Source organism: Sapajus apella, unplaced genomic scaffold, assembly GCF_009761245.1.
Source record: "Sapajus apella isolate SASKATOON/1434 unplaced genomic scaffold, GSC_monkey_1.0 scaffold32, whole genome shotgun sequence".
NCBI lineage: Eukaryota > Metazoa > Chordata > Mammalia > Primates > Cebidae > Sapajus > Sapajus apella.
Window position 1 is genome coordinate 6,153,206 of NW_022436972.1, and position 15,422 is coordinate 6,168,627.

At 41.4% G+C, this 15,422-nt stretch overlaps 1 protein-coding gene across 9 annotated transcripts in view; it reads right to left on the bottom strand.

The window, feature by feature from the left end:
- The window catches only part of N4BP2L1 (NEDD4 binding protein 2 like 1), a 31,670-nt gene that overhangs the window by 2,986 nt on the left and 13,262 nt on the right, over positions 1-15,422 (bottom strand). The window contains exons 2-6 of one of the 9 annotated variants that reach the window (XM_032294435.1): positions 6,351-6,478; positions 5,942-6,030; positions 3,214-3,282; positions 2,169-2,219; positions 626-1,587 (exon numbers count right to left, since the gene is read on the bottom strand). In XM_032294435.1, coding sequence (XP_032150326.1) covers positions 1,489-1,587; positions 2,169-2,219; positions 3,214-3,282; positions 5,942-6,030; positions 6,351-6,478 — 436 coding nt within the window. In that variant the 3' untranslated portion in view covers positions 626-1,488. Of the gene's footprint in view, positions 1-625; positions 2,220-3,213; positions 3,409-5,941; positions 6,031-6,350; positions 6,479-15,422 lie in introns of those variants that run through there. The other 8 variants (XM_032294432.1, XM_032294436.1, XM_032294438.1 and 5 more) reach the window with 8 other exon arrangements.

Below are 15,422 nucleotides of genomic sequence, written 5' to 3' on the forward strand. Positions count from 1 at the left end.
TAAGCCAGGAAACTAGAGCTTTCTAAAAGTTAGATAACCCAAAGCCACTTCTCCATAATGATCACTCCCTCAACCCAGGTGAACCAAAAACCCTAAAGCAGGGAGCCAGCCAAGTCAGGAGGGCCTGAATCTGGTCCTTTGAACCACTCTTGTAGAATCAAAGGAGGGTAATTTCCACTTTGGGCTCTCTAACATTTCTCCCCTCACCTCGCCCAGATGAGTCAAGCTATCTATATTGAGAGCTGGTTATGCAACCATCCTATCAACCAAGATACCCAGGATTACCTGGGCCTGGAAAATGGGAGCATTATTAAGTGGACCATTAGGGGATGATTATGTTGTGCCTGGAGATGTAGAATTTAGCAAAACTAGTAATACCTTAGATTCATTGGGATTTGCTATTATATTGTCAGCCAAACTGTTACTCAAAGGAAATAGCAGTTTTTTAAATATTAATGAAGAAAACATTATTCATGTTGCTGGTAGTCATAGAGATGTTGAGCAGGTTTCAGTAGTGTCAGATAATGTTAAAACAGTCTCATGTTTGCAGATCAAACATATAAGCAAGTAAATTATAAGATTGCTTTTGTCATTACCTTTATGCTTCCATTTATTAAAAAAAAAAAAAAAAAAAGACTGACAAGCCTGTCATACAGAAAAACTGGTATATTGGTGAGTTTCTTGGCATTTAGGTAATTAAATTTTTTTATTGTTGAACCAAAAAATCCAATGACAAATCCATATAAATGTGATACCATTTACCATTTTTAATAACCATAAAAGCACCAATATATAGGACACTTAAAAGTTTTCACAGAACATTAAAAAGAAGCTGTTGGCTAACAAGATATAGAGCATACATCCTCTGCGGTCTTATCTATCATGGTCTCACATCTGTTTCCCCAACCTGTTGGAAATTAATTTAGATTCATAAATTCCATGTCAGTATAAGAAGACATTCCAGAGTTATGAGGACTTTATTGTCTTAAATAATGCCACATAAAACATCAACTGCTCATTTTGCAATGAGCATGGCTTTTATATACCTGTATGACCTATATCCTGGGGTGCTTAATTTCTTGCACTCCCAAACATTTGAGCTGCCAACTAATTACACATGTTAATAGGCATAATTTTAGAAGTTGTTTATTCATTTAAAAAGTGTTTTATGAAGGCAGCCTTATTTTATTTACACTATTAGCACAGCAGCCAAAAGTTATTGAGGTGTAATCCTGCTAAATAAAGTGGTAGTAAGAACAGAGGGTGTGACTTTTAAGTAAGGACACTGATTTCCCTCTAGCTCCTATAGCTCTTAAGGATTTGACAGCATTTTTAACAATGATACATAATTACAGGAATAACCTCCCAAAGTGCCTACTTTGAAGGACAGTGTTCCCTTAGATGTATACTTTCTGGCATACTAATATTAAAGGAAAATCAGTATCATCATAAGAGTCGCACATCTTACATTTTTAGATACATAGATGATCAAAGTAGCAATGGCACCCAAACTTCTCCTGCCCCCCACCCCCGCCCCCACAACCACTTCTCTCCACCTTCCCAACTTTCTTGATGGAGATGAATTTCTTGAAAAAATAAATAGATCACTTCAGAGAAAATGGTACTGAAGCTTATATGTAATATAAACACTTTATTTCATCTATGAAACTATGTAAATAATTATGTTCTTGGGTGTGTTCTCAAGTTTTGGTTTCAAATTATCTCCCTAGAGAAAGAGACTGTTTAATCAAACCTGCAGAATTCCCAGCATCAGACCATGCATATAGAAGCACTTTAACAAATTTTGGTGAAGATAATATAATGACTTTGCTCAGAAACTTTTAAGTTCAGCTATTTACACTGGAATTGGAACTCTGACTAAAATGCCACAAAGAATAAATAATAAAAACCGAAGTAGAAACTGACTTGGGAAAATTCTGAATGGGTATAAGATAGGCCTCTAATCTCCATGGTGACAACCGCCCCTTCTGTTATAGGAGCTCACATTTGTGAATCCTCCATGAGCCCTCCGGTATGGAAACTCTGTGTAGGAATTCCAGTATCTGGCATTGTTGGAAGGCAATGCATTATTCCTGTCCTGGTTCCTGTTCATTCTGCTTGGTTTTTCTGCATGAAGGACACTGTGAAAGGTAACATCATGTTCATACCGTTCTTTCATTCGGTGTATTTTTTCTCTTGAGACACCATGAATGTTTCTTCTATATGGGAAAAAAATGCATTTAGTTAAGGCAGAATATCATAATGAATTACTTATGTTTTACAAGTCCTCAAGTATTGCAAATATTGCAGTCTGTGTTCTCAGGACTTAGCTCTGGCAAAAGTATAATGTCTTGTTCAGCAGTTCTCTTTCAGCCCCCACTCATGTTTTTCATGCTGCCCTGCACACCCCCAAACCACTCTGAGGCTAGCAAGGAGCTAAAGCTTCAGAAATGCTTTTTTCTGGTCCTCTCAATTACGTGCTTCAAGACATAAAAGAACACCATGAGATTTTTTTTAAAATCATACACCTGCCTGTTAATGTCATGCATGTATCTATCACCTATTTATGTCGATCAGTCCCTGTTACATACTTCTAGGAGATGCTTATTTAATCTTAAATTCTAGTGGGCATAAGAATCAACTGGGGGTATAGTGAGAAATATAATTACCAGAGATTCCAACTACTGAATGGGGGTCCATGAACTAGCATTTTAATAACCACCTGAGGCAATTCTGATGGAGTAGCCCACAGATCTACTTTGAAAACACTCTGCTTATTACCAAAAGAGGAACCAGCCTTACTCCTAAGAAGTAAATTCTTATCTCACTGGCTATTTTAAGTCACAGACATTATCAAATAATACAGATAGAGACTATCCGAACCCATGCATTCAATCAACAAGTTAGTATTATTTGAACATTTACTGCTTTATTAATTAGAAGCAGCATCTAGATCATAAATGAACCACAGGCTGCTCAACATCTAAAGATCTTTAGCCTAAATGCAAAAACACCATTGACATGTGCAGTCCCATGCAGAGAAAGCCTTTTAAATGTTCCTTAATGAAGAAGCATTTTAGCAGAATGTTAAGTGCATCCTTTTAAAGGACTAAGTCCAAGCCAAGATTTAGCATTTAGCATTATATTAGAAAACTGACCCAAAACTAAGTCTTCATATTAATAATTCCAAAGTTATCAATTTCCAAGAATTACCATTTCTGGCCTGAAAACTACCATGTCCATTTCCAGCCTGAAAAGATTCTTTTGTTCGGTCTGAAATACCTGAAAATAGCAGGATACATAATGAGAAACTAGAAAAACAAAGAAGTACCTTGCTAACTCTTGAACGTTGAATTTCCAGCGAGTGTCAGGTTCTCGGAATATAACTTCATAGTTATTTTCAAGTGCCTGATTTTTCAAAAGTACATAAAACATTGAAGACATAGTATGTATGTTTGGGAATGTTTATGCTGCCATTTAACATTTACTACAACTCTTTTCTAGAATTCCTTTTGTTTTATGAGCAATCCAGTGCCCTAATTTATCATAATAAATGCAGTTGTCTCATTCCCATCTGTAGCCACTCTCATAATTCTCAATGATAAATTTTGGTCAATTTTATCTAGTATGCAGGAAATTTGTAAAGGATCTTTGCTTTGGGCATCTTTAAAAATAGATGACTTAGCTAGTTTAAAATGTCCTAAACACAGGTATGAGCAATGAACTCAGTGACTTCTCAAAGTCACTTACAGGATTTTTGTAGATTTACTTGTCAGATGCCTGCTCCTACTCCTCATTCCTTGCTTTAGAAAGTGAGAGTACCATAGGAACATAACTGGTGAAATAAAAGTGATAGTCACCTACTTTACATTATCTTCCCTCCAAAAGTAGCTCTCCCCACTATGCTGTACAATTTGGCTCAATGTACTGGGCCCCATTTCCTTGAGTTTAGAAAACTATTATAATTTCCATATGAACACCCAAATATTCTTTGCATTTGTAAATTGTCTACTACCTTATCTCAAACTGAATTTTCTATTATCACTATAATTTATTGTGTTTATTTAGAGTGAAAATAGCTAAGCAAAAAGGTTTCCTCTTCATTCTTTAGATGAGCACTTCTCAATTGGGAAGGATTTAAATAACACAACCGGAAACCTCTCATTTCTGAGTCTAATTAATACCTGAGGATGGCTGAAAAAGATTATACATATCCAGAAGATAAAAAATAAAATGAGGCCAGGTATGGTGGCTCACACCTATAATCTCAGCAATTTGGGAGGCCAAGGCGGGTGGAGTACTTGAGCTCAGGAGTTCGAGACCAGCCTGACCACCATGGCAAATCCCCATCTCTACTAAAAATACAAATACTAGCCAGGTACAGTGGCACGCGCCTATAGTTCCAGATGCTCGGGTGGCTGAAACAGGAGAATTGCTTGAACGCGGTGGGGCAGAGGCTGCAGTGAGCTGTGATCATGCCACTGCCCTCCAGCCTGGGTAACAGAGTGAAACTCTGTCTTAAAAGAAAACAAAAACAAAAGTAAAATGACTTCCCTTAGGCTACTTGTCACTTGGTTGAAAGTGGTGGCTTTCATTCACTTGGCTCTTCCCTTGCCTGTTCATTTCCTGCCCAAGTAGACTCCACATGAGCTGAAGTAACCACAAGTTTGGGGCTCATTCTTCCTTACACTCACCAAAGCCCCACAATCTGGACATCAGTGGAACTGATGAGTGTATCATTAGCGAAAAGCACACCTGTAGGTATGCCAGTTCACCCAAATGTAAAAAGAAGCCTAAAATCATGATCCCTGTCTGGAGCTATTCACTGCACAATTTAACTGGGTGGACACTCTGCATGATGCTAGGAGGATACTCCACTGTCTGCTTCCTGCACCATCTGTATGGTTCTGGATCCATCCTCCTTTCTAGACCCAATAGGGAAAGAAAACATTATCACAAGAGATGGAATATGTATGGAAAAAGACCAAATAGACTTCACAACTAAAGGATAATGTACGCACTGTTGTTACATGCATCATACTGTTCTTTGCTATTCTGACAATGGAGAGCTGAGTTATTTTGTTATTTATATTTGCATTCTACCATCTCAATAAGGTTACAGTGTTAATCCTAAATCTGTTTTTATTTAATTTTTAAATAATTTTTAATTTAATTTTTTTTTTTTTTTTGAGACGGAGTTTCACTCTTGTCGCCCAGGCTGGAGTGCAGTGGTGCGATCTCAGCTCACTGCAACCTCTATCTCCCAGGTTCAAGCAATTCTCCTGCCTCAGCCTCCCGAGTAGCTGGGATTACAGGCGCCTACCACGCCCGGCTATTTTTGTATTTTTATTAGACACGGGGTTTCACCATATTGGCCAGGCTGGTCTCAAACTCCTGACCTCAAGTGATTCGCCCGCCTCGGCCCCCCAAAGTGCTGGGATTACAGGCATGAGCCACCACACCCGGCCCTAAATCCGTTTTTAAACTAAAATATTCCGTTGCCCTGGAACTCCCAGGCAGCAACAGTACACAGTGTGGAAATCCCCGGCTCACCAGAGGCAGAACGGTCCTGTTGTGACCTGTAACTCCACTAGGAGCGTCATCTAGTTCAGTATTGCTCTGCACATTTCAGTGGGTGCTCCTCTGTATGCCTCGCCTTAGGAAAGTAATTAAGACAGAAAAGTTATCAAGAATTCACACCAAGGACCATTTGCCAAGGACTATTTTTAAATTGTATCCTCAAGCGAGACTGGCATCTCAGCAAATTTCAGTCATTGAACAGCAGAGAAACACTAAAATAAAACCTCTTCACCTCTCCCTGGGAGAACTACTGTTAGCAAATATGAAATCATGGAAGATCAGAAAAAGAGGAAAGAACAGATGCTTCAACTTTCTCACAAAATGTCCATAACTGAAAATTCAGAATGATACTTCTTCCTACCATGACTGCATAAGGCTTCATTTCCCAGGCGTGGAGGTTGGTATTATCAATAATAATGGGGGATATGCCATTCCTCATTGCTTTTCTTGCTGCAACACAATGTTATATAACAGTGAGCAACATGCAACAATCAGAGGGAAGGGTGAGCGCAATCCCTATTTGTCATTTTTCTTATAGGATGCCCTCATCTCCTCCTCACACAACTTCAGTGCCACCTATTTCAGAGCCCACTATCAATAATTTTCTTTCTCCTGGAATCTAAGGAGGTTATGCTCTGATGTTCTGTTTTGGGGGAAAAAAATGGCAGAACTTTCAGTTAAATTCCTTCCATAAAATTTATTCATTCTGCAGCAGCCACAATCTATGTGCACATTGGGGTTTCCCAGGAGTTTGGAAAAGAATTTGTCACCTCTTTTTTGGTTCCATTCATGAGCTTCCTCCAGGAAGTCAGGATTGAACTCATAGGCACCATCTTCCCTGAAGAAAAAATCATCTGTGCTGAAAATCAGGGCCCTGGGAAAGTCATGCTGCAATTGTCTGGAAAGTGAAGAGAGAGAGAGATTTTTTAAAAATTATGTATAGTCACAGTAGAAATCATTTTCTTACATCTCTAACATTTAGCAGTTCATAATTCTGAGACCACCAGGTTTGGAGTTGTTAAAATGCAGTTTAAAATGCTTATTATCTCTAGAAGGCATCACTGCTTAACAGGAAGCGGGAGAGGGCTGAGAGGCGGCAGTGTGTGCTGCCAGTCCTTGAAACTAAGAGGTACAGTCACTGCCGCTGACTTCTGCAGCAGCCAGGACTGACTCAAGAAGAAACTAAAGCTCCGTTGGGGGCCTGGTGACTTTCCTCCTGGGCACCATTCCTCTCTGAGGCACCAGTGCCCCTGCCCAAGACTGCCCATGGGTACCAGACCCTCACACTGCAGCCCTTCCCTCAGCCCCCTAAACTCTGAGCTGGCCCATTTTCTTGGAGCTCTGTTCTCTGTAAGGACAGAGTATGAACTCTGGGTAAGTGATGCATGTGCTCTACTTTATTAGGTAACATGGTCATGTTTTAATGATGACCTGAGCCAAATGGGAGAAAAGCACAACTAGAGAAGGAAAGAGATAGAACCCCTATCCCCTCCCTTCCTACCCTCCATCACTCTAAGTTGGAAATATCACAGCAAACAGAAACATCATCATGGAGCTCCCCTTTAAAATGATTTAAAGCTCCCCTTTAAATCAAAGACAAAATGAATATGCTTATTAAGTTCTGTACAAAAAAACTTCAAAGAGAAGATGTTTCCACTTGAAATCTTTACTTGTACTATCTTTTGGCAGAAGGTTATGCTCTATAGGATATCATGCTCCATAAGAACTGGAGACATCTCTGAGCTTCCTTTCCTCATCTGTAAAAATTGAGGACAGTGTCACCTGTATTGCTAGATGATGATGATGATGGTCTAATAATGTGGAGAAACACCTAGCACTGTGCCTTCTTCCCTTTCCCTACAGCACTCACCAGCATAACTCTACCTTTAAAACAAATCCAGCCAACAAACACAAAATATAGTCACATGCCCATGTTCAGAATAAGATTTTTTTTTTTTTTTTGAAACAGAGTCTTGCTCTATCACCAAGCTGGAGTGCAGTGGCACGATCTCGGCTCACCACAGCCTCCACCCCGTGCCCCCGGGTTCAAGTGATTCTCCTGCCTGAACCTCCCACGTAGCTGGGACTACAGGCGTGCACCACCACACTGTCTAATTTTTGTATTTTTAGTAGAGACAGAGTTTCACCATGTTGGCTGAGCTGGTCTCGATCTCTTGACCTCGTGATCCACCCGCCTTGGCCTCCCAAAATGCTGGGATTACAGGCGTGAGCCACCGCACCCAGCCAAGAAGATATCTTTTAATTGGAGGAAAAAAGGTTGGAGAATGACAAGGGCAGGCAGGAAATGCAAAGAGAAAGCAAAGCTATTCAGCATCTTTTTTGTTGTTGGTCTTCTCCCTGGAGCAGAATGATCTTTAATCTGGGAAGAACAGGATGAACAGGCCTTGGAGCCACAGATAGAGTAAGCACTTCAGGTGCTCTGACAGACTTGGGAGCTTCTGTTTTCTTAACTGTGAAAAACAGATGATTATCCCTACCTCTTAAAAAGAGCTTCTCATCAGACTGAAATGAGGTCAGGTATGGGAAAACATTTTGTACCCAGTAAGGCACTTTACAAAAGTAAAGTCCTATTATAATAATGAAGCCAAATTTACCAACCCAGACTGTTTATATGCCACGGTAATAAACACATTGGAGCGTGCATGTCAAGTAGTCCTTGAGGTATTGCAATGAACAAGAGGGAGGTGAAGGACAAAACTAAAGTAAATGCTTCCATTTTTAAAAAAATGAGCGAATATACATTCCAGAAATGGTAACTAAATATTTGCCAGAATTTTTCGGAAGCTTGATAGCATTTAAAAAGAAGGCAGCATAGGGCAGGGTGCAGTGGCTCATGCCTGTAATCCCAACAATTTAGGAGGCCAAGGCAACTGATCATTAGGTCAGGATTTCGAGATCAGCCTGGCCAACATGGTGAAACACCGTCTCTACTAAAGATAAAAAATTAGCCGGGTGTGGTGGCAGGCACTTGTAATCCCAGCTACTCGGGAGGCTGAGGCAGGAGAATTGCTTGAACCCAGGAGGCAGAGGTTGCAGTGGGCTGAGATCACGCCACTGCACTCCAGCCTGGGCTACAGAGCAAGACTCCATCTCAACAACAAGAAAAAAAACAAAAACAAAAAAAAAGAGAGAAGGCAGCATAGATCGCTGAAAAAGTAATTCCAAACAAAATGCATTTTCTTTTTCAATGAACACAGGGAAATTCAACGAACATACTATCTTGGTTTGAACGGGAATCTGACAGTCTCCAGTCTCCCTTAATCGCCTTGTGGGAAAATGCAGGCCGGTAGATAATATATTTTAATACCAAAAGAATATTAGTTAATTATCCAACCCACTAAACATTTATTGAGTACTTAACATGTGCCAAGTGCCAGGTGAAGCGTTAAGGTACAGAAAATAGCTGCTTTCAAAGAATTTGTGGTCCACCCAAAGGAGCCAGACCTGGCACAGCCAGCATAGTCCACAGCGGAAAAAGCTGGCCCAGCAAAGAGCTGAGAGAAGGGGTCGGGAACCGGGGATAGTGATGCAAAGGAGTACTGCAAGTTTGACTTAGTCTCTGAGGGGTGTGAAAACTGTTGCCTCTGGGGGAGGGGCTGAGAAGCGGGGCAGGAAAGAGACGAGGAAGCGAGTGAGTGCCCATAGGGCTCATTAGGAGGGAAGGGGCTGTAGGGAAAAGCAGCAAGACTCTAGGTTAAAGGAGGCAAATCATCTTTGAAACACTGTTTCAATTGTGACTGCCACACAATTTACAAAGAAATGTGGCTAGCCTGAACGTGTCCAGAGAAGAGTAAGCAAGTAAATGCAAGGTCCAGAAACCACGTCAGAGGAGTAAAGAGCATCAAAGACATGCAGAGTGTTTCAGGCAGAACAGATAATAAAAGGGATAAGGCCATCTCCTCAGATGCTGGGAACCCTCTGGTGTGGGCGCGGGGATGAATTTATTTTGTGCTGGCAATTTGGGCCGGGCTCAGATGGACCGATCTGCGGGCCTTGCGCGGGTCGCTGCAGCAGCTGCGTCACCTGAAAACGTGGGGCAGAGTGCCCTAAGCAGGGCGCTTCCCTGGTCCCGTGGTGCTGGCTCTCACTCCGCAGAGCCTGTCTTCCTGAAAGAGCCTCACCCAGGCCTCTTCACAGACCGCGGTATTTCGCGAGAGCAAGACAGGAAGCTGCTCGTGGAAGCAAGTCACTTTGCTGGCCCACACTAAAGGGCGAGGAAAGTAGTTTTGACTTCTTTTTCTTTCTTTTTTTTTTTTTTTTTTGGAGACAGAGTTTCGCTCTTGTTACCCAGGCTGGAGTGCAATGGCGCAATCTTGGCTCACGGCAACCTCCACCTCCTGGGTTCAGGCAATTCTCCTGCCTCAGCCTCCTGAGTAGCTGGGATTACAGGCGCGCGCCACCATGCCCAGCTAATTTTTTGTATTTTTAGTAGAGTCGGGGTTTCACCATGTTGACCAGGATGGTCTTGATCTCTTGACCTCATGATCCACCCGCCTCGGCCTCCCAAAGTGCTAGGATTATAGGCGTGAGCCACGCGCCCGGCGTTTACTTTGTGATGGAAGGGAGAGCAAAGAAAATGTGGCCACTTTAAATCTAGTACAGATAAAGCCAGTGACACGAAGGGAAGGGCTAAGTAAAAGGAGACTTGATGAAGCAATGCTCATAGTTTCCATATGAATGTCTGTTATTCGACTTGAAAAATGCGCAAACTGAAAAGTCCAAATCTCAACCTCCGATGCAAACAATTATTATATAGACAGGAAAAAAATCTAAGGGTAGCACTGATGCATTTTCAGGGGTGTATATTCTATATGTGTGAACACTGTACAGTTTTAAAATTATTTTCATCAACATTATTTAAATAATGAAAGTTGTGTTCAGAGATTAATAATAGTGTATAATGTATTTTCCTTATCCTCTGTAGACTAAGTTAAGCAGCCATGGTAACTGAATACAAGATTTTTTTTTCTTTCTGGTCCGGGATTTGATAGCCCTTAAATCTGATTTCTTTTCTTCTATTAAGTCTGCTACTGATAAATTTTGTTTTGGTTTTTGAACATTTTCAGAATTTTTCTTTTTATATATACATGCTTATCTACTCTTGTCCTCCTCTTTGTGGTTTATATTATTGATTGGAAGTTAATATTTTATAATATTTCCTTTAAAAAGACTTTAAGGCATGAGTGTCCAATTCACTGTTTTATGTTTGTTTTATTTGAATCTTATTTTCTTCTAGAAAACGAAAACAGCACATAACACTACTGCCCTTTTTGATTACAAAATTTTACCTTAGAGTAAAAGTTAAATTGTTCAGGATCACTATGGAGGAAGCCCACTGTCTCATCATTTCCTAAGACACATCTGTCTGTGGTCTCCATACTGTTCCTAACAAACAGGCAGACAAATATAACAGTGTTTTTCATCTTTTTTTTTTGAGACGGAGTTTCACTCATGTTACCCAGGCTGGAGTGCAATGGCGCGATCTCGGCTCACCACAACCTCCGCTTCTTGGGTTCAGGCAATTCTCCTGCCTCAACCTCCTGAGCAGCTGGGACTACAGGCACGCACCACCATGCCCGGCTAATGTTTTGTATTTTTAGTAGAGACGGGGTTTCACCATGTTGACCAGGATGGTCTCGATCTCTTGACCTCGTGATCCACCCGCCTCGGCCTCCCAGAGTGCTGGGATTACAGGCTTGAGCCACCGCGCCCGGCCTTGGAGAGACATTTCTAAATAATGTCAAATAAAAGGATATCCCCTTCTTGTTTTTGATTCCCCTCATGATTGGCTAAGATTGGTTTTTCCAATAAATTTTATTATTTTTTTTAAAGAGTACTAAGCAGTGAACAAAGAACTTGCCATATATTATCCCTCCTTAACCTTTATAACAATTTTATGAAGTAAATCATTTTACTTTTACTTTGTTTACAGATAAAGAAACTAGGGCTTCAAGAGCTTAAAAATTGGTGTGTTACTACCATTTGCATGTGGTGCTGCCAGAACTTTACCTCAGTTCTATTCAGCCAGGGCACATGCATGTTTTATACTTTGTGAGCTCTTGGGGATCTGAGAAAGCCTTTCTGTTGTCTTTGTATGAAAGACAACAGGCTAGATGAGAATTACTGAACTACAAGCTTTTTCCCACAGACATTAATATTTTGAATTTAGATTTCAGTTCAAAGTGGGTTCACATGCATTGAACAGAAATCCCAGTTAGTGGATTTCTAACAGTGTCTTAAATAAAATTAAAATGTATATATCTTGTGTGTAAAAATCCATAGATAGAATCCAGGGCTGGTGTCACAACCCCATGATCAACATGGACCCAAGAGTCCAGCATCTTTTTTAGTAAGAGGCTTCCATGCTTCAGACGGCCTCCCAGTGGCCACTGCAGCGCCAGCCTGCACAGCCGTGTTCCACACAGCAGAAGAGGTAAGGGAGCCTTGAAAACTAATTTATAGTTGGGCACACTGCCACACCCTACAAAGTGGGCTTGCTAAAGAAGAAAGGGTAGTTAACAGCAGCTTTTGCAACAGTCTTTCCAGGATATATCTAGACATTGAATTTATTTTTTATCACTTCTAAGTCTTCAAGTCAAATGTGTTCTATTACATCTTTACTTGTTGCTTTTGGTTGTATTTACTCTGGTTATTTTTGGATATATTTATTTTCACATTTGTCTGCGACATTATTGTTTGATTTTCTGCATTGTGACTGCTTATCTCTAATAGACTGTAAAACTCCAACACTTACTTTAGATTCTTTTATATATCATTTAATTCCTTTTTAATTTTCTGCTTTTTTTTTTTTTTTTTTTTTTGAGACAGATTCTCACTGTGTTGCCCAGGCTGGAGTGCAGTGGCACAATCTCGGCTCACTGCAGCCTCCACCTCCCGGGTTCAAGCGATTCTCCTGCCTCAGCCTGCCAAATAGCTGGAATTACAGGCACCCACCACCACACACAGCTGATTTTTGTATTTTTAGTAGAGACGGGGGTTTCACCGTGTTGGCCAGGATGATCTTGATCTCTTGACCCCGTGATCTGCCCGCCTCGGCCTCCCAAACTGCTGGGATTACAGGCATGAGCCACCGCGCCCGGCCTAATTGCCTGCGTCTTGAACAACTCCCTTCGTATTTCAGACTCCTAATCAGGAGTTTTTCTTTAATCTTTTATATCATAGAGAGGAATTTTTTAGAAAAAATGTAAATACAGAGAAAGACGAAAGAAATAACAAAACAAGCAGCTGTGTACCCACCACCTAGAGGTCGTAACATGGACATTTTCTCGTACTTGTGTTCTCGGCTTAAAATCCAACCAACGCCCGCCTTAACTCTGCATTCTTAGACACCTTTACCATGCTTTCTCTCCCCTTTCAACAGCACTTGTCACCACCTACATTAACATACGGTTTCCTTAGAGGTTACATCCGTTTCCCTACCTCTGGCTCATAAGGTCCACAAGGGCAGGATCTTTGTTTTGTTCACTGATGAGTCCCAAGTACCTAGAACACTGTGTGGAACATATAGACACTCAATAAATACTTGTTGAATTAAAACATGAAGGAGCATTACATTTTTTAGATGTATCCATGTTGATACATAGACTTAGTTCATTTTCTCTAACTGCTACATAGCACTCCATTATCAACAAAATAATAAATATAGCTTACGTTTATTAAGTGCTTATTGCGTGCTAACCGCTATTCTAGAGGCTTTACATTTTTTATGTAATGCTCAAATAGACCTGGGAGATAAGTACTGCTACTAATCCCCAGTCCTGTGTTACAGACAAAGAAATTAAGGCCAACAAGTGGTACAGCTAGATTAAAACCTAGGCTTCTGGCCCCAGAGCCGCACGCTAAACCGCTGTGCTTGAGCGCTATAAAATAACCACCTTGATTTAGGTATTTTCTCTAGTGATACTTGTTTGCAGTTTTCCCTATCATGAACAAATTTTAGTGACCTTCCTTGTGCCCACCTCTTGTGCGTTTGTGGACTCTTCCTGGGTATATATACCTCCAGTGGCATATCTGTGAACTCCTTGCTTATTTTTTGAGAGAGTGGAGCAGAGCAGATGCTAAAATTGCCTTCTTTCCTTTAGAAATTTTTCTCTTATAGAATTCATGTTCCACGAAGGCAGGGATTTTTGTCTCCTTTGTCTGCTGCTCCATTCTGAGCATCTAGAAGAATCCCAGGTGCATGGGAGATGCTCAGTAAACACCTGTGAATGTATTTATGGCTCTTGAATATAATGCTCTTTTGGCCTAATTATGCAAACTCTTTTTTTCTTTTCTTCCCTCTCCTCCCTGCCAGTCCCCAGACGGAGTCTTGCTCTGTCGCCCAAAGCTGAGTACAATGCCGTGATCTTGGCTCACTGCAACCTTCGCGTCCAGGGTTCAAGTGATTCTCCTGACTCAGCTTCCTAAGTAGCTGAGATTATAGGCATGCGCCACCACACCTGGCTAAATTTTGTATTTTAGTAGAGATGGAGTTTCACCATATTGGCCAGGCTGGTCTTGAACTCCTGCCTCGTGATCCGCCCCCCTCGGCCTCCCAAAGTTCTGGGATTATAGGTATAAGCCATCATGCCCAGCTAGCAAACTCTTTTTATAGGGCCCCAAGCTGTGTGAGAAATTCAATTTACTCATTTTTGTACAATGAGAATTTTACCCAAACCTTAGATTCAGTTTGCTCCCTGACATGGTTTTGCTGTGTCCCCACTCAAATCTCACCTTGAATTGTAGTTCCCATAATACCCACTTGTCATGGGAGGGACCTGGTGGGAGGTAACTGAATCATGGTGACAGTTACCCTCATGCCGTTCTAGTTACAGTGAGTTCTCATGAGATCTGATGGTTTTAAAGGGCTTTTCGCCCTTTTGCTCAGCACTTCTCTTGCTGCCACAGTGTGAAGAACGTGTTTGCTTCCCCTTACACCATGATTATAAGTTTCCGGAGGCCTCCCCAGCCATGCCGAACTGTGAGTCAAACCTCTTTCCTTTATAAATTACCCAGTCTCAGGTATGTCTGTATTAGCAGTGTGAGAGCAGCAAATTGGTACTGCAGAGAGTGGGGTGCTGCTGTAAAGATACCCGAGCATGTGAAAGCAACTTTGGAACTAGGTAACAGGCAGAGATTAGAACTAATGGGAGGGCTCAGAAGACAGAAATATGTGGGATAGTTTGAACTTCCTAGAGACTTGTTGAATGACTTTGACCAAAGTGCTGACAGTGATACAATGAAGTCCAGGCTGAGGTGGTCTCAGATGGGGATGAGGAACTTGTTGGGAACTGGAGTAAAGGTCACTCTTGCTATGCAAAGAGACCAGTGGCATTTTGCCTCTGCCCTAGAGATCTGTGGAACTTTGAACTTGAGAGAGACAATTTAGGGTAACTGGTCGAAGAAATTTCTAAGCAGAAAAGCATTCAAAAGGAAGCAGAGCATGAAAGTTTGGAAAATTTGCAGCCTGACAATGTTATAGAAAAGAAAACTCAATTTTCAGGTGAGAAATTCAAGCGAGCTGCAGAGGTTTGCACAAGTAATGAAGAGCCAAATGTTAATCACCAAGACAATGGGGAAAATGTCTCCAGGGCATGACAGAGATCTTCATGGTAGCCTCTCCCATCACAGGCCCAGAGGCCTAGGAGGGAAAAATGGTTTCCTGGGCTGGGTCCAGAGCCCTGCTGCTATGTGCAGCCTTGGAACTTTGTGTCCTCCTTCCCAGCTGCTCCAGCTGGCCATGGCGACAAGGGGCCAACATACAGCTCAGGCTGTTGCTTCATAGGGTGCAAGCCCCAAGCCTTGGCATCTGCCACATGGCA